Source organism: Thamnophis elegans, chromosome 1, assembly GCF_009769535.1.
Source record: "Thamnophis elegans isolate rThaEle1 chromosome 1, rThaEle1.pri, whole genome shotgun sequence".
Lineage (NCBI taxonomy): Eukaryota > Metazoa > Chordata > Lepidosauria > Squamata > Colubridae > Thamnophis > Thamnophis elegans.
The window spans coordinates 186334746-186353869 of record NC_045541.1 but is presented as its reverse complement, the minus strand read 5'-3'; the positions used below and the strand labels follow the sequence as shown (position 1 = coordinate 186353869).

Sequence of the window (19124 nt, the reverse complement as noted above, 5' to 3'; positions counted from 1 at the left end):
GTGGGTTGGTCTGTCTGTGTCTCATCCATCTTTCACCCATTGGTCTCATCTCCAGGACGGTCTCTATTCCCCCTCCTTCCCTCTGAATGTCCACTTCCTTCTGCTGACTCCTCCGTCGGCCTTTCTTGTCCGGCCCCAATTCTGGGATTTTTCCCCCCTGTGGAGGCTTCCTCCTCCTCCTCCTCCTCCTCCTCCCTGCCCAAAACTCAGCTCCTTTCACAAGTTTGGCCATTCGGAAGGGAAAACTCCCGTCAAACCCTCTGCCCCGTTTCTCCCTCTGCCTTAACGGAGGAGGAGAAGGACCGTCTTCCTCCCGGGGGCTGCTCAGAGCTGGGCTGAATTCTGGCACACACACCCCACACACTTTATCCCGCTTTCTCCCTCCAGGCGAGGCTGCCTTCTCTGGCCCGCCGCTGCCCACCCACCGCCCGCCCGCAGGGAGAGGAAGAGGAGGGGAGCGGGATGGAGGCCACCGCCGCAGGTGAGCTGGCCGCCTTCCAGAAGGAGCTGCGGACCTTCAGCCTCTGGGACTACGGCGTCTTCGGCCTGATGCTGCTGGTCTCCACGGGCATCGGGCTCTTCCACGCACTGTCCAGGGGCGGCCAGAAGACCCCCGAGGACTTCTTCACGGGAAGCCGGGCCATGTCGGCCCTGCCGGTGGGCCTCTCCCTCTCGGCCAGCTTCATGTCGGCCATCCAGGTGCTGGGCGTCCCGGCCGAGACCTACCGCTACGGCATGAAGTTCCTCTGGATGTGCCTGGGGCAGATGCTCAACTCCCTGCTCACCGCCTACCTCTTCCTGCCCGTCTTCTACCGCCTGGGGCTCACCAGCACCTACGAGGTAGGGCGCGGGGTGGGGTGGGGTGGGGGAGGTCCAGCAGGGAATGGTTGGGGGGCTGGGGGGGGGGGTCAAATCCGGCGCCCATCTCTGAATATCTATTTATTTATTAAATTTATTTTGCACTCCTCTGGCCACTTACAATCTGATAAGATACTGCAAAAGAGATGAAAACAGTAAAGCATTAAAATCAACAAAGAAATAGGAGAGAGAGAGAGAGGGAGGGAGGGAGGGAGGGAGGGAGGGAGGGAGGGAGAGAGAGACTGGAGGGGAGGGTCTTCCAATTTGGCCACCCTCTCCCAGCCCCGTCCCCATTTCGGACCCCAGGCCAGTTTCCCTTCCTCTTGTGGAGGGGGATTTTTGTGAAGTCAGCTGGATGCTGACCCCCTTAAATTGAAACCCCATGTCCTCCCCCTCCCTTTGGATTCAGGCTTCCCTTTCTTTGGGGTGACCCATTCCTTCTGGGTCCTGGCACCCCAGACAGCCCGTTCTCTTCCCAGCCTGGTTCCCTTTGTCCTTCTCTCCTCCTGGGCAGAGGGACCCAGCCAGACTGCCTCTGGGTGGGGGCCCCTTCCGCCCTTCTTTCCCTGGGCCCCCAGGCTGTCCAACCCCCCCCCAATGGAGCCTAAACAGAGAAAAGCTTCCAGCATCACTGATTTATTCAGCTTAACCTGTTCATCTTTCTAGAACAGTGTTTCTCAACCTTGGCAACTTGAAGATGTCCGGACTTCAACTCCCAGAATTCTGGCTGGGGAATTCTGGGAGTTGAAGTCCGGACATCTTCAAGTTGCCAAGGTTGAGAAACACTGCTCTAGAGAGCTCACAGCAAAGATGACAAGGTGCCAATTAATACACACACTCACACACACTCTCTTACCAAAGCCTCAGAGCCAGAAAATCCTCTGACTGAAGCTCTGACTTCCACCCAGGCCGGCTGGCATCTGAGCCCAGAAAAAGGGGGCGCTGCTGCAGAGAATGCTGGGTTGCCCCCCCCCCCGGCTGGGTCTCCATACAGGGGCGGGGGGGGGGCTTGGGGAAGCTTTTGTGGAAGGGGGAAGGTCTTCTGGACCTGGCTCACCTGGGGGGGGGGCTTCTTCCCATTGGAAGGAAATCACCTTCTGGGGCTGGTTTGTCAGCAGAGCAACCCAAGGATGGCATTGCCAGGAACTGGGCAGGGACCCTGGGCTCCATAGAGAGCAACCACCCAGATTTCCTGCAGAAGGGGAGGATGGTGGGCTAGGAGGCGCTGCTTCTTGGGATGGGGTTGGGAGGGGAGGCATCAATGCGCTGGAATGGCCCCCCCTGCCCGGGCCAGGCAGCCCCCTCCTCCCTCCCTGCTGGGGTTCAGGAAAATGCTGGATTGTTTCTCCTGGCTTCATCCTTCTCCCCTTTCTTGCGTTGTTGTTCCTGCTTGTTGGTTTTGCTGCTCTCCTCTGGGTTGTGATGTTATTGTTTATTGCCAATCACAACTGTGGATGTTTTCCCTTTTTTGTATTGTTTGTCGGCCAGTTTAAAAAGTAACAACAACAAGGCAGGAAATCCACCCAGCCAACCCTTTTGTCCCTCCAGGAGGGCCTTGGCCAGTCAGAGACCCCGGCAGAAAAGCTCTGGGACCAGGGAGGGGGTCTCGGGGCAGGGAGGGGGAATCTGCCCCAGAGTGGAGGGGGGGTTGTGCCATCTTCAGCCAGGGGGCTCTGAGAGCAACTGCCCAGAGTAACAGAAGCTCTATGAGTTGGGACTGGAGCAGAACAAAAACCCCACCACCACCCCCATAAATACAGGGGGTTTTCTCCCCCTACCAGGAGCTGTGCACGGTGCCAGCTGTGCAGAGTTAGCTGCAAAGGATTGGATGCCCCCCGTGGGAAGGCAATGGGGTCCCCCCTTGGTCCCCATCTCTCCTGCAGCCTAAAGCCAGGGGACCTCCTGGGCTTGGGGGAGGAGGAGCTGAGGGGCAGGAGAAACGGGGGTCGGGAGGCAGCTGTTCTTCGCAGGTGTTTGTGGGCTTGTGCTGATCCCTGCAGAAAAGGTGCCACTTTGAGGTTAACCACAATGACGAATGGCCTCACTGGGCAAGGCCTCCTCCTCCTCCCACACTTTCCTGGAAAGGTCCCAAGCCCCCCCCCCCCCCGGCCCCACCCCAGGGTTTCTGAAGAAATCGCTCTGGTCCCAAAGGGGCAAATATGGGTGAAGCCAAAGCCACACTAAAGGCAGCTTCCATTCAGAGGAAGAGATTTCGCAGCCAAGTGTGCACAGGTGTCGCTCACAGCCGACCACAGGTGAGGCTAAAAGTCAGGAGGGTGAGGACGAGGGGAACTTCCTGGGGCGTCACTCTCGCTGGGGGGGGGGAGGTGGAGCTGGCTTATTATTTCTCTTTATCTTCTTTATATTTATTTATTTCCCACCTTTATTATTTTGTCCAAATAACTCAGGTCAGTTGACCCCGCCCACCTTCCTCCCCAGGGAGCCCACGGCTGCTGCTCACGATCCCCTCTTCCCCCCCCCCCCCAGGTTGCCTATTTTGCCTTTGTCTTGCTTTGAAATTGTTTTTGGAAACTTGGAAGATCAACACTAGGATAAATATTGAACTGGGGGGGGCGGACAGTAAAGGGCCCCCCTCCCCAGAAGTGTGATGGGACGATTGTGGGGCGATTGGCAGGGCCGGTCAAAAGGGACGGCCTGCAGCCTCCGGGCCGGTATACAGACCCCTCCTCCTCTTTGGGCAGTGGGTGCCCCGCCCTTCTGAAATCCTGGGGCCGGAGTTCATGGTTGGGGAGCTGGGAGGACCCTGGCCTGGAGAGGGGGCTGCCTGCCCATCCCCCAAAGACTGCCGGCCTTTCACCCACTGAAGCTGAGAACCCTGGAAGAGCCCAGATGTCCTTCCAGCTTATCTGCCCTGGGAGAGCCAGCGGATTCCTGGCTCTGAAGGCGGCCTCAGGCCGGCCTGACCCTCCGCCCTCATCCTGGAGCCTTTGTGGGTCTGGAGCAACACAAGGCAACACATGCTTGTCCTTCTTTCTCCGGGAAGTTTAAGTTTGTTTAAGTTTAAGTTTTATTTTATTTATATGCCGCCCTATTCCCTAAAAGGGACTCAGGGCGGCGAACAACTTAAACGGGAAGGGGAAACATACAAGTACAAAATACACATATTAAAATGACCAACAACCACACCTGTCGAGAGGGGAGGGGAGCTCATCAACCCCAGGCCTGCCGACACAGCCAGGTTTTAACGGCTTTTCGGAAAGCAGGGAGAGAGGTGAGGGTCCGGATCTCCGTGGGGAGTTCGTTCCAAAGGGCCGGAGCTGCCACAGAGAAGGCCCTCCCCCGGGTCGTAGCCAGGTGGCATTGGCTGGTAGACGGGACCCGGAGGAGGCCGGCCCTGTGTGATCTGACGGGTCTTTGGGAGGTAATTGGCAGCAGGCGGTCTCTCAGGTACCCAGGTCCAATACCATGAAGGGCTTTATAAGTGATAACTAGCACCTTGAAGCACATCCGGAGACCAATTGGAAGCCAGTGCAGTTCGCGGAGGATAGGTGTAACGTGGGTGTACCGAGGTACACCCACAATCGCTCGTGCGGCCGCGTTCTGGACCAGTTGAAGTCTCCGAATGCTCTTCAAGGGCTGCCCCATGTAGAACGCATTGCAGTAGTCTGATGGCCCGGCTGCTTTTCCTGTAGGAGCCCTGGGCATCTCCTGCCCGTTCAGCCTTTGTGGCCCCTGGCATTGCCCCTTCTGGCCCCACTGCCCCAGGCAGAAAGGGGGACACACACACACACACACACACACACACACACGCACGCACGCAGCAGTAGCAGAGAGGCCCCAGAAATGAGCCCTTTGCAGGAACCGCCTCAGGGCTTGCTTGGGTGGGTGGGTGGGGGGGCAATTCCCCAGGGCTGTTATGGAAGCCCCTGCCTGCCCCTCAAGGGGTTTCCTGCCAGTCTGGGCAGAGGCAGCAAATGGCCTAGCTGGCACTTCTCCTCTCCCTCACTTGCATTTTGGCTTCCATGCAAGAAAGGGGGGTGGAGGGTTGACCAAGGAGCCTGGAGACATTTTGCCCAAGTTGGAGGGTTGTTTTGGGGGGGAGGGAAGAGGGCGCCTGTCTGTCCCTCCCTGACTCCCCCCGTTTTAGCCAAGTGGCCCCCCCTCTGCCTCTTTGGGGCTCACCCACAGGCAATGTCAGCAGCAGGGAGACCATTAATCATAAGGCACCCCAAAAGATGGCCAGAGGTTGGGGGAAATCCTTGAAAGTTTCCCCACCCAGCATGGGGATCTGCAGAAGAGACTTTCTGTAACTTCTGGGGCAGCCTCCCCCCCAAAAAAATTAGCCCTTTTCCTACAGGGAATTTAAAATCCCCCCTCCAAGGTCTCCCCCTGTCCCCCCCCCACAACCCTTCATTGGCTATTTCCCCTCTGCTGCTTCCTCTCTCAGCCCCAGGGGGGTTTGAGCACCCGAAAAAGCTCGCCCCTCGCCCCTCGGGTCATCCAGCCCCATTGTAGCTCTGCTGCTCCCCCAGCACTTGGGCACCTCCCCAGGCGTTGGGAGACTCACTCCCGATTCCAGCCCCAAAGATTTCAGACGGGGAGCTGGAGAGAGCTGCAGAGTGGGGGGGGAGCCCGTCCTGGCAGTGGGAGGGGGGCAAAGGGCTTGGGGTGGGGGAGAACTGATGCTCCTGGGCGAAGGGAGGAAGGACTTTGGCTGCTGCAGTTCCCATTTCCTCAGGCTGCAGAGCAGGGGGTGGGGGTGCTTGTGCCAGGGGGCTGGGAAAGGACGCCCCCTGCCTCTTGAGGCTCCTTGGCTCTTCTTTGGGGCTTGCTTAGCCTCCTTCCAGCTGCCGTCCCCTGTCCCTGGGGGCATCTTCCCTGGACAGACGGACAGACGTGGCTGGAGGCAGGGGGGAGGGGCTCCTCCAAGGGGGCCAGCAGGGATGCAAAAGTCTTCCAGGACTCTCCCCTGCCCCCCCCCCCATGCAGGACGGGGCAAAGTGCCCAGAGGGCTCTCAGCTGGGTACCAGGCGCCACCCCAAAGGCCTCTCCAGCCTCTCAGCCCACTGGAGCAGCACTGAAGGGCTTTCCAGGGGCAGGAGCTCGGGGAGGGGGGGGTAAAGAGAGAGCAACTCTGGAGTCAGACCAGCCTGCCACCCCCACCCTCACCACGGTTTCTGCCTAAATGGCGGCTGCTTCCCAGCAGTCTCCCCCCCTCCCCCACAAAAGCACACTGGCTTCTCCCTGGCTGGGGTGTGGCTGCCCTCCCCAGGCATGGCAGAGAGGGCGAAGCCACCCAGAGAGGGGGGGGCATCTGTAAAAGAGGAAAGCGGGGGGGGGGGGCTCTGATTGCAGAGGCCAGAAGATCCAGGTTTCCTGGCTCCCCTCCTGGGCTTTAAATACGAATCCCCCCACACTTCTGCTGGGGGGGGGGTTGGATGAAGCAGGACCCCAGGGCTCTTGTTGGGGGGGGGGGAGACCTGATTGAGGAAGCGGATCAGCTGAAGCAGCCTCTCTTCAGTGACCGAGAGGCTCTGAGGCTGGATTCTGCCCTGGGGGCTGGAGGGGGGGCGTCTGCAACCCCCTCTGGGATCAGCCGGGCGTTGGGTCTGCATGAGGCTCATCGAGGAGCAAAGATCCTGGGGCAGAGATGATCTCTGGGCAAGGGCTGGAAGGGGGCTGGGGGGGCGCACGGGTAGCCTGCGGGGGGTGCACGGCCTCCTGGCGGCTTTGCTTGACCCCCCCTTCCCCCCTCCCGAGGGCGGAACAGCCCGCCTCGCCCCACGGCTGCCCCTCCCCCGCAGCGCCGGGCCCACGCGTGCCCCGACGGCAGCTCTGCGCCCCCAGGGCTCCGGAAGGGCAGGGCAGGTGGGGGGAGTCCTGGCGGCCGTGGGGCACGCATAACCAAAATACGGGCGGGGGGGGGGACGGGGGAAGGGTCCTGGCTCCGCTTGCCGCCCTCCGTGTCTCGCTCGTCCCCAAGGGGCTTTTTCGAGAAGCGACTGAACTGAAGAAGCGAAAGTTCTTCAAGGGAACCCAGGAAAGTCCCGTTGCCTCTCGACAAAAGCCCCCCTGGGCGAGAGGAGGGTCCTGGCACGGGCCGCCCAGCGCCCCTCTGCCCTTTGGAGGGGAGGGGAGAGTGGTGGATGGAGGCTCCCTGGCGCCCCCCTCCTCCTTGGCACAAATACTGCACAAATCGCTTCCCGGTTAATACACCGCCGGGTGGGGGGGGGGGGGTCCTGGTTTCCATGCCCCTCTTTTGCATGGGCATTTATTCGGGGGAGGGGGGGAGGCTGGTGGAACTGTTGATATTTATCCCAGCAACTTCACTCTGATGCAGAATCCCCTGGCCTGCCCCGTGTTTCGGAGTCCAGTTTGACCAGGAGGCATGGCATGCACACACACATGCACAAGCACACACACACATACACACACACACAGCCCCCCCTTCCTCCTTGGGAGCTTTGGCCTTTGGGAAGACTTCATCTGTAGTAGCTCTCCCTTCCCCCGCTTGCCTTGGCAGTACCTGGAGCTGCGCTTCTCCAAGAAGGTCCGGCTGTGTGGCACAATCCAGTACATCATTGCCACGGTAAGTGCCCAGCATTGTGGCTGGCATTCCCCCCCCCCCCAAATCCCTCCCTGCCCTTGAGAGGGGGGGGGTCCTTCCTTCAGCACTGGCTGAAACGAAGAGAAGAAAGAGCCCCTCACCCACAACGGTCCCCACACGCGGACTATCAGGGGCTCCCCTTGGGTTCCCCCCCCCCCAAGATTCAGGGTCTTCAGGGGGGGGCTTAGGAATGGAAGAAGAGAAAGAATGAGAAGGGCCTCACCTAGCGTGGACTCCCACCACTGGTGCTGCCCTTGTGGACACGCCAGGAGGTGGGTTTCTTCATTTGTTTGTTGAGCACTCCCCCCCCCAAGCCCTTCCCTCTGTTTTAAAACCCTCTCCTCTCCCCTCCCCCCACAGGTGCTGTACACGGGAATCGTCATCTACGCCCCTGCCTTGATCCTCAACCAAGGTGGGTCCCCCCCCCTGCTCCCCACTCGGAACCGGGCTTGGATTCTCACAGCCCCCCCCATCACTCACCTGAAGGGTCCGGCGCTGGCCAGGGCAAGGCCCAGGCTCCCCACATGCTGAGGGGCTTGACACGCATGTGACACGCGTGTGCGTGCTGGTGTAAGGCCCCCGCTTCTTCGGCTTCCCTCTCCAAGGGCAGCTGTGCGAAGGCAGTTCCTGAGCCCAGTGGGGGTGGGGGGGGTGTCATCAGAGGGAGCCTCAACTCCATTAGATCTGATCCGCTTTGGGCCTTCTGGCCATCCCTGGGACTGAGCCCACCTGACTCAGGAAGGGGCCTTGATGCAGGAAAGGGCCTCCATCCTCTTCAGGGACTTCGTCCAGAGGTCGAAAGGGACCAGGTTCCCCTGGCAGATGACCTAGCTCCCAGCCCTGGGCAAGACGGCCAACAGTGCCAGCTGTGCCCCCCTCTGCCCTTATAGGGGAAGCTGTGCCCCCCCAGCCCTCTCCTTGGGAAGAGCCCCCCCTTTCTCTGCTGCAGACGAGGCCAGTGGAGTCGCTGGGAAGATCTCTGATTCCTCTTTCTCCCCAGTGACCGGTCTGGATATTTGGGCCTCACTTCTCTCCACTGGCACCATTTGCACCTTCTACACCACCATCGTGAGTCCAAGGGGGATCCGCCTCTGGCCTTGCACACCCCTCCCTCTGACCCTCCCCCCCAGAGGCTTTGCGGGGGGGGGCGCTCTGGGCTTCTGCCCCAAACCTCAGGGGGTCTCCCCAGAGAAGCTGGCTGAGCCGGACTCCCCCTCTTTCCCAGGGGGGCATGAAAGCGGTCATCTGGACGGACGTCTTCCAGGTCTTCGTCATGCTGTCCGGCTTTGTGGCCATCCTGGTGCAGGGGACGCTGCTGGTGGGGGGGCCGGGCCGGGTCCTCTCCATCGCCTACAACCACTCCAGGGTCAACCTGGCAGAGTAGGTGGAGCTGCCGCCCTTCGGGGGGGGGGAATTGGGGTGGAGGGTGCCTGGCTGCAGGCGGCTCCCCCAGCCCCCCTTTCGAGTCCTCTGCTGGGACGGGAGGGGGGGCTTGGGGTTAGGGTGATGATGGCAGCTGAGCAAATGGGGGTCCCCTGGTTTGGCCTAGCACTGAAACGAGGGAAAAGTGGACCCCAAATGCTGAATGAGTCACTTAGGGGAGGTGGAGAAATGAATGAAGGAATGAAGTGAAGGAATGAATGAGGAATGAGTGAGAATGAGTGAATGTGAGATTATTTTCTTTCTTCCTGAATCTCCCAGAATTAAGGAGATTGGAGGGTTACATTTCAAGGTGGATCCCTTAGATATTTTTTTTTCAATTGGTGGGGGGGAACTATCCCTATTCCCAAACAATGGAAGTCAGACAAATAACTTTGAGTTCCTTTTTAAGAAATCTCAGGCTGCAGCCCCTTCCCCAGGAGCCCCCACCTCCCTCCCTCCCTCCCTCCCTCCCTCCCTCCCTCTCCCTCCGTGTGTGTGTGTGTGTGTATGTGTGTGTCCAAAACTTCATGAGGTCTAGCCACATGTCGCTTGGTAGATGCCCCTGAAGACACCCCTTCCTCCTGACTTCCTCTCTCCCTCTCCAGCTTCAGCCTGGACCCCCACAGCCGGTACACGTTCTGGACCTTCCTCTTCGGAGGGACGCTGCTCTGGCTGTCCATGTACGGGGTCAACCAGGCCCAGGTCCAGCGTTACGTGGCCTGCAAGACGGAGAAGGAAGCGAAGCTGTGAGTTGCTCCAAGGAGCTTCCCTTCCGCCCCATCTCCCTCCTGGGGATCCCTCCGCTCAAAGGCTGGGGGCTTTCAGCCGCTCTCCTGAAACCGGGGGGGGGGGGGGGCTGAGGGGCCCCGGGTGATCTTTTGAGGGTCACCAGCAGCCTCCTGCCAGCCATCACTGGGGCTGCTCCGGAAGCAGCGTGGACGATGGGACGATGGGAAAGCCAAGCACGGTCATCTCCCCACAGCTGCCCACTGGAATGGGGCGAGAGGCTGTGCCAGGGCCAGGGCGGCTTGGCTGGAGGCCATCTCTGCCCAGGGAGAAGGGAGATTGCGGCCCTCCTTATCTTTTCTTCGGCTGCTGTGGTTATCAGCAGAGGGAGGCCGGCCTCACCCAGCAGCCGCTCCCCCCCTCTGAGTGCCCAAAGAGAGGCAGGTGGGCATTCTCTCTTGCGAGACCCCTCAGCCTCCCCCGTCCCAGGGGGGGGGTCCCGGGGCGCTCGGCCTCTGCCCACCAAGGCCTGTTGTCCTTCCAGGCCAGGCTCTCTGGGCCCTGGGCCACCAGGCAGGAGGGGGAGGGGGAAGGGCGGGAGCGGAGGGAGAGCAGCCCCCCCCCCAGCCTTCGGAGGGCAGCTGCCTCCCCCCACCTTCCTCACCCCAGGCAGGCTCTGGGGGGTCCAGTTTCGGCAGGTGGGCAGGCGCTGCTGCCGGGGGAGGGGGCAGCCCAGAACCTGCCACAACTGGGCTGATGGGAGCAGCAGCATCTGTAGGATTGAGGCAGGGGGCACATCCTATGTGGGGGGGGGGCAACGTGGGCAGGGGGAGTGCGATGCCCCCGTCTTCTCCTGCCATCTTGGGGCCAAGCGAGGGCTGTGCCCAGGCACTCCGCCCCCTCCCCCCTGGGTGTGACTGGAGGGCTCCCTCCCTCCTTCCCTCAGGCCCCCTCTGCCCACTGACCGAGGGGGGGCCGTCCCTCCCGCCTGGGCCTAACCTCTCTCCTTGCCCCCCTCCCTCCAGGGCCCTCCTGGTCAACCAAGTGGGGCTCTTCGTCATTGTCTCCTGCGCAGTGGGGTGTGGCGTTGTGATGTTTGCGCTCTACAAAGACTGCGACCCACTCGTGGCCGGATACATTTCGGCGCCTGACCAGGTACGGCCCCTTCATCCGGGGGGGGGGGGGCAGCAGAGCGTGGCAGAGAAGCGGGGGGGGGATTGGGCAGGTGGAGGAAAGGCGAGGAGAGTTAGGTGAACCCCCAAAGGGCAGAGCGGGGCTGCCAGGTGCGTGGGGGGCACCCGGGCAGAGGGTTCCCTTCTTGGGGAGGAGGGGGAGGCCTTGAGGGAGGGGCGTGGGGGGGGCTCAAGAGCAAGTGGATGCCAAGGCCGCTCGTCTCCCTGTGCTGACTTTGCTGCCCCCCCCAAATGAAACAGAGGCAGACTCAGTTGGCACTTAGGCACGAGACCACAAGTGGTGCCAGGGCTGAAGTCCAGAGAGGGTGGGCGACCTCTCCCCCATGGTTGCCAACCCCTGCGTCACCTGGCCATTCACAGACCCCCATCGGATGCCCCTTCCCCCTCTTCCTCCTCCTCCTCCTCCTCCTCCTGCTGCTGCCCCTGTGCAGAGGCCCCTCCCTGAGACACCCCCCTCTCTCCTCTACCCCAAAACTGAACCTCCTGCGCAGGGCAGGGTAGCCCAGAATTCAGCTGGGCTCTCATTCGGCTGGCCGAGGGGGGCTTTGCCATTCTGCCACTCACGGCTGCTCCTCCTCCTCCTCCTCCCTCCCAGTACATGCCCTACCTGGTCCTGGACATCTTCGAGAGCTGCCCGGGGGTCCCCGGCCTCTTCCTGGCCTGTGCTTACAGTGGCACTTTGAGGTCAGTCTCCGGGGTGGAGGGCGGAGGCTTTGCTAGGCCACAGCCTGCCCCCCCCCACTGATGCCCTCTGCCCCCCCTCCTCCTCCACAGCACAGCCTCCACCAGCATCAACGCCATGGCGGCCGTCACCATGGAGGACCTGATCAAGCCGAAGATGCCCACCCTGTCGCCACGGAAACTCGCCCTGGTCTCCAAGGGGCTGTGTGAGTGGCAGGCAGGGGGCCCCATTGAAAGGGGGGGCTTTCCTTTCTCTGGGTGGAAACCCAGGAGTGGGAGGGGTTCAAGCGTCAAGGCCCAGGGAATCCCAGAGAATTTTGGGGAGGGGGCCACCTGGAAACACCCTACTTTGGGGATGGAGCCGAGCACAGTATAACAGAGTGGGAAGGGACCTTGGAGGTCTTCTAGTCCAGCCCCCTGCTCAAACAGGAGACCCTACACCATTTCAAACAAAGGTCTGTCCAGCCTCTTCGTAAAGGCCTCCAGTGTTGGCGCACCCACAAGTTCTGGTGGCAAGGAGTTCCCCTGGCTAATTATTCTCACTCTTAGGAAACTCCTCCTTGCTTCTCTCCTTGGTTAGTTTCCACCCATTGCTTCTTTGGTGCTTTGGGGAATAACTCAATGCCGTCTTCTCTGGGGCAGCCCCTGAGATATTGGAAGGCTGCTGCCCGCCTCCCCTGCCCTTCTCCTCCCTGAAGGCTCCATGCCCGGTTCCTGCCTCCGTCCTTCGTTATGCTTCAGCCTCCAGTCCCCTAAGGGCCTCCCTTGCTCTCCTCTGCCCTCTTTCCAGAGCCTCCCCCTCTTTTTCACCGCGAAGGCTGCTTCCCACGTGGGCCCTACCAAGGCCTCCAGGGTGGCATTGGCGCCTCACCCGCCCTCCGGGTTCTCTCCCGTGCCAGGGAAGACAGGAGCTTCTCAGAGGGGAGATAAGATAATCCCCGTCTGAAGGCAGGAGGAGGGCAGTGGGCCAAAAGCAGAGGCTCCCGGGCATGGGGGTCGGCAGCCACAGGAACCGCCTGCCACATGAGCGGAAGCAGAGGTGGGGGGGGGGGAAGAGGGTCTCCTGGATCCCTATTTAATGTGGGATTCAGGAGATCCCCCCCCCCGGCACTCTGAGATTTGAAAACCCCCAGTGTTTCTGTCTCTTGGAAGGCTCAGACACCCACAACCTGCCTGGAAGTGGGTCCCATGTGTACCCTACGCACACAACACCCCCCTCCATGACCCCCCACCCCCCCCAGGCTTCCTCTGCTTCCGGTTAAGGTCTGTGCGTGTCTGCTGTTTCCTTCTAGCCTTAATTTACGGCACTGCCTGCATCACCGTGGCAGCTCTTTCGTCCTTGCTTGGAGGGGGGGTGCTGCAGGTATGCAACTCCAAAAAGCCAGACACCCCCCCCCCCGAGAAGACCCTCTGTGGGCCTCGCACTGCCTCCCTCCTCCCCTCCCCATTTGCCCCCCCCCCGGCTCTCGGGACCGGACCCCTCCCCATGATGGCTGTTCCTTTTGGAGACCCCCCCCCCCGTAACCTTTTGGTGAATGGACTGGACAAGCGGCCGGAGGGGGTACGGCCCCCCTCTCACTCCCACGAGACCCCTCCTCCCTATGACTGCCCCAGTGCCCATCCCGTGTGTCCTGGGGAGGGGCCGCGGTTGTCAGGTGGGCTAATTCAGTGCCCCCCCCTCACACACACCCCCTTTGCCTCCTGTGCTTCTCCGGCAGGGCTCCTTCACGGTCATGGGGGTGGTCAGTGGGCCCCTCCTGGGCGCCTTCATCCTGGGAATGTTCTTCCCCACCTGCAACACCTGGGTGAGTCCCACGGGTGTGTGTGTGTGTGTGTGTGTGTGTTGGCCCAGCTTCTGGCCATCAATGGGCAGCACCAATGGGGGGAGGGGCAAGGACAGGATCCAGACCTGGGGGGGGGAGGTCAGTGCTCTGGAGGGTGGGGGACTAGCCGTCTTCCAGGTGAGGCTCCTGGGCTTGCTGGGGGGAGAAAAGGGAGGGTCCATTTTGACATCTGGGAAGCTATTGGGGGGGGGGAATAAGGAGCAAGTGGAGGAGGGGGGGAGGCCAACCTGGCTTCCTGCCTCTGCTTTCCTGGGCTTGGACGAAGCCGCTTCTGTGAGTCTGGCTGCAGAAACAGTTGTGGGAATGCGTCCGTCCCCCCCCCTCCTGCCCAGCCTTTAGCCCCTTCCCCCCTCCGGCCCCCCCCCCCCTCAGGGGCAAAGCAGGATCTGACCTCTTTCTCTTCCCTTCCAGGGGGTTTTCTCCGGCCTCGGCGTCGGCTTCCTCCTCTCCTTTTGGGTCGCTGTGGGGGGCACCCTCTACCCCCCCAGTGCCAGCACCATGGGCGTCCTGCCCTCCTACGCAGATCTCTGCCCCCTCTACAACGTCTCCCAGGGGGCCAACAGCACCCTGCTCTACGGGCCGCTGCCCCCCCAGACACCCCTGGAGCAGCCAGAGAGGTCAGCAGGGCGACCCTCCAGAGTCCGCTCCCCCCCCCGGTTCCCCTTTTGGGGTTTTCTCCTCACGCGCAAAGCCGGACTGGCACCCTCTGCGGGCCTCCTCCTACCCTGCCCCTCCCTTCCAGCCCCTCCACCCCTTTCCAACCCCTGGGGGAGAGCAATCCCCAGCCTGGTTTCCATTTGCTGTAAGGAATAAAAATAGGGGTTTTTTTGTGTGCCAGAGCAAAGCAGGATAACAGAAGAAGAAGGGTTGGAAGGGACCTTGGAGATCTTCTAGTCCAGCTCCCTGCTCAAGCAGGAGCCCCTATATACCATTTCTGAGAAACGGATGTCCGGTCTCTTCTTAAAAAACCCCAGTAATGCAGCACCCACAACCTCTAGTGGCAAGTCATTCCACTGGTTAATTTTTCTTACTAGTTTCTCCTTAGTTCCAGGTTGCTCCTCTCCTCCATGAGTTTCCACCCGTTGCTTCTTGTCCTGCCCTCAGGGGCTTTGGAGAATACGTTGAGCCCCCCCCCCCTCTGGGGCAGCCCCTCAAATATTGGAACCCTGCTATCATGTCACCCCTAGATCTTCATGTCATTAAACTAGCCACGCCCAGTTCCTGCAACTGTTCTTCATATGTTTTAGCACCCAAATCCCTCATCTGCACTCTGGGAATCTAGTCTCCACATCTGTTTTTAAAATAATTAGATCAGTGTTTCTCAACCTTGGCAACCTGAAGATGTCTGGACTTCAACTCCCAGAATTCCCCAGCCAGCATTTGCTGGCTGGGGAATTCTGGGAATTGAAGTCCAGACATCTTCAAGTTGCCAAGGTTGAGAAACACTGAAATAGATAGATAGATAGATAGATAGATAGATAGATAGATAGATAGATAGATAGATAGATAGATAGACAGACAGACAGACAGACAGACAGACAGACAGACAGACAGACAGACAGACAGATAGCAATAGCAGTTAGACTTATATACCGCTTCATAGGGCTTTCAGCCCTCTCTAAGCGGTTTACAGAGTCAGCATATCGCCCCCCAACAACAATCCGGGTCCTCATTTCACCCAGATAGATAGATAGATAGATAGACGATAGATAGATAGATAGATAGATAGATAGATAGATAGATAGATAGATAGATAGATAGATAGATAGATAGATAGATATAGCGAGAGGGAGAGATAGATATAGAGAGAGGGAGGGAGGGAGAGATAGATAGAGATAGATAGATAGATAGATAGATAGATAGATAGATAGATGATAGATAGAGATAGAATGGATAGATAGATAGATAGATAGATAGATAGATAGATAGATAGATAATAGATAGATAGCAATAGCAGTTAGACTTATATACCGCTTCATAGGGCTTTCAGCCCTCTCTAAGCGGTTTACAGAGTCAGCATATTGCCCCCACAGTCTGGGTCCTCATTTCACCCAGATAGATAGTTAGATAGATATAGAGAGAGGGAGGGAGGGAGAGATAGATATAGATAGATATAGATAGATAGATAGAATAGATAGAATAGATAGATAGATAGATAGATAGATAGATAGATAGATAGATATAGATAGATAAATAGATAGATAGATAGATAGATAGATAGATAGATAGATAGATAGATAGATAGATAGATAGATAGATAGCAATAGCAGTTAGACTTATATATCACTTCATAGGGCTTTCAGCCCTCTCTAAGCGGTTTACAGAGTCGGCATATCGCCCCCACCGTCTGGGTCCTCATTTCACCCACCTCGGAAGGATGGAAGGCTGAGTCAACCCTGAGCCGGTGAGATTTGAACAGCCGAACTGCAGAACTGCAGTCAGCTGAAATAGCCTGCAGTGCTGCATTTAACCACTGCGCCACCTCGGCTCTTCTCCAAAGAGATACAGGGGAGGGAGGGAGACAGAGCCTACCAAGGGCCGAGGGGAAGGAGAAGCTTGCCAGGGGGAGCCCGGCTGGGCAGGGGAGGGGGTGGCAGTGCTGAGGTTCATGGCTGGGGGGCTCCAGCCACTCCCAAGGCAGCTGACCAAGGGGCATCCCTTGCAGGCCGGCCATTGCAGACGACTTCTATGCCATCTCCTACCTCTACTACGGGGCCCTGGGCACCCTCAGCACGGTGGCTGCTGGGCTCTTGACCAGCTGCCTGAAAGGTAAGCAGGCGGGCAGGGCGGCCCGGCGAGGGCCCCTCTGGTGGGGACGGGGCACCCTTTCAAGGACCCTCCGAGGGGAGCAGAAGAGCCGGAGAGAGGCTGCTGCAGCGGTGTTTCCAGGCAGGGGGGTGGGTGTAGATGATCTCTCGGACCCCTTCCAGCCTTAGGTTTTATGAGGAAGAGGTGGGGAGCTTCAGTGGCCGGGCGTCCTTGGCCCGCAGTTCCCGTCCGCTTGAGTGAAAAGGGGTGTCCGGAGCACACTCTCCCATGCTCAGCCGCACGAGGGGACCCAGGCCCTCTTTGACACCCCTGGAAAGCCCCTGGGAGCAGCCTCTGCCTGCCAGGAGGGCCCTGGGCCTGGGGGCCAGAAGGGGCCTCCCCATGCCCTGGAACAGCTGGGCTGGTGGGGCTTCCTGACTTCCCCGGGGTTCCTTTCAGGCTCTGCTGGCGAGGGGAGCAAGCGCCCAGCGGTGCTGTGGTGGGATGTCATGAAGAGGCCGCTGGAGACGGTAGGGAGGAGGGCCAGGGGGCTGGGGCTGAGCAAGGGGGGGGGAACGAAGCCCACCTCTGCCCTGGGAGTTGGAGGATCCATCATTCCTCCAATAAGGCCCCTGGGAGCGCAGGAGCCGCCTTCCTCGGGCTCTCTGGGGACCCCCAAAGGAGGTTGGCCTTCCTGGCTTTGACAAGGTCCCGGGAAGAGCTTGCTTCCCTCGGAGGTGGGCAAGAACGGGGCTGCCCCCATCGCTCCAGGGACCGTCCTTCTGCGTTTCTGCAGGGGGGGGGGGAGGCTGGGAAATCAATCAAGGGGGAGATTGACAGCTCAGGGCTGGACGAGGGGCTCCTGGGTGCTCTCTCCACCTGGCAGTTTTCTTGCAGACATTTCACGGCCCAACGAGGCAACATCATCAGTGCTAGTGGGAGGAAGGGTTTTCCCTCAGTTGGTGTCCTCTGTGTCTCGCCCTCTCCGTATCTTGCAGGTTCTTCCCTTGGGCTGTTTACTGTCGGGGTTTTTTGCAGTCCCCCGGGCTGGGATATTGTTTACTTCTTGATTGCTGCCCTGATGTTAATCCCGGAGCTAATCTATACCCGTCTGGGTCCTGATGGCTGGTGGGGAAGAGTTTCGATCTCTTTGTTCCCTTTTCGGCTTGTTGAGTGTCTCTTTTGCACAGGATGCAGGTCTCCCTTATGGGTCCCATTGGTGGCCAATTTGTCAGAGCGCCAGGCTTCCGGAAACCCCCTGGGGTTTTTGGACTCGGCTGGTCTAGGATGGTCCCAGTTTCCCAGCTGAAACTCTATAGCAATAGCAGTTATAGTAGTTAGACTTATATACCACTTCATAGGGCTTTCAGCCCTCTCTAAGCGGTTTACAGAATCAGCTAATTGCCCCCAACAACAATCCGGGTCCTCATTTTACCCACCTCGGAAGGATGGAAGGCTGAGTCAACCCTGAGCCGGTGAGATTTGAACAGCCGAACTGCAGAACTGCAGTCAGCTGAAGTGGCCTGCAGTGCTGCACCCTAACCACTGCGCCACCTGGGCTCTCTGGTTGTTCTGAAAGGGAAGAGTCTCCCACCCGTCTTCTGAGGGCTGGGGAAGCGGCCCAGGGTCTTAGCCCAGACACGGAGGCCGTTTCCTTCGCCCCCCAAAGCTGCTCTTGGCTTCCGGGCCAGTGGAAGGACGGTCGGCCTCACTCGGGTGGGGGAGGCCCCAGGGCTGACTCCCCCTCTTCTCCTGTCCCCCCCACAGACCCCCAAGGAGGACACTGCTGGTCCGCAGAAGGAGGCGCTGGACTCGGCCTCCCTGGCTCTTGGCTTCGGGGGGGAGGAGAAGAGCCTGCTGGCCGCGGGGGAGGCGGCCCTGCCCAGGGGCTCCGCAGAGTCTGTCTGCACCTGCCAGGCTCTGGACCAGGGCTGCTTCCACCTCCTCCGAGAGACCTGCGTCTAGGGCCGGAGGGCGGCGGGGGAGCCGAAGGACATCAGACTCCCCAAGGGATGAAGGCAAAGACCCTCCCCAAGTGGACGGACACATTCCTCACCTGGGGGCCGTTTCTCCCCTGCGTCTGCCTTACGCCAGCCGCTCCTGAGGGCCCCGTGCCAAGTAGACAGGGGTGTGTCATTGTGCAAAACACACCCACAGCCAAGATGGGGGGGGCTCCTCTACCCGGACAATACTTCTCTGCATTGGAAAACGGAACCCCCCCCCCCCCCCCCACCGGCTCTTTCCAAGTCCATAGTCTACCCTTTTCTGAAAAATAGCAAGTGGTGGAGAAATGCCGAGACCCCCTTCGTGGCCGGTTTCTGGGCTTCCCCAGGGAAGGCTGGGAACCGTAGTTTGGAGACGTGGTAGGTGGTCCTTGGGGGTTCTCCCAGATGACTCCTGCCAATCTCCCACCCAGCTCAGCTTCAGGAAGGGAGGAAGGAGGTGCAGAAAAGAGCAGTCAAACCATGTCAGGGGCTGCTGTTCTTTCCCCAGGACCCTCCCCAAGTGTAGAGGTCAGAGGTCAGGCCAAAGGGGACCCTACCTCAGAAGCCTCAGAGATAAGAGGCTGCCTGAAGAATTGCCACAGCCACCAATGGCGGGAGGGGGGTCTTTTATGGAGGGAGGGGATTTTTCACAATGACCCCAGGGTCTCCAGCCCAACCTCTGCCGGACGCTTGGCTCTCCCAGGAGCCTGGAAGAGGCCCCTGAGGGCCCATAAGCAGGGGTCTGGGGGTGTCCGCCCTCTTCCATCCTCTTTCCCCTTCAAGGCTCTTTGGGGTCCCTGGCCCCAATCTTTTTGAGAGCCATGCGAGCTACCGGCCCTCACCCCTCTCCTGGCAGGGACTCCCACAGTTCACTTGGGTACCCAAAGCACGGGAGGGGCTGGATCCAAGGCAGGGTCTCACTTTAAAAGGGGGGCAGCCCCAGTGTGGGGCCTGGAGGGCTTTGTGTCACCTGCCTGGTGGCGGAAGGGTCTTCTCTGGACCCCTGACCGCCTTTCAAGGGGATGCTTCCACCTCCCTGGTTTATCTTGGATCCTGGTCTGGAATCTGAAAACTTTCCTGCTTTCCCTTTCAGAGTTTT

General features: G+C 59.7%; 1 protein-coding gene across 1 annotated transcript; it reads left to right on the top strand.

The window, feature by feature from the left end:
* The first annotated feature begins 462 nt into the window (after nt 1-462).
* SLC5A5 (solute carrier family 5 member 5) lies at nt 463-18497 on the top strand. The gene is made up of 15 exons (XM_032215185.1): nt 463-840; nt 7343-7408; nt 7787-7838; nt 8427-8494; nt 8652-8806; nt 9454-9594; nt 10600-10729; nt 11363-11451; nt 11542-11654; nt 12741-12811; nt 13167-13253; nt 13704-13909; nt 15958-16061; nt 16500-16570; nt 17808-18497. Exons 1-15 carry the CDS (start codon nt 463-465, stop codon nt 18003-18005), a joined length of 1929 nt encoding a protein of 642 aa, XP_032071076.1. The 3' UTR covers nt 18006-18497.
* The last annotated feature ends 627 nt before the right edge of the window (nt 18498-19124 follow it).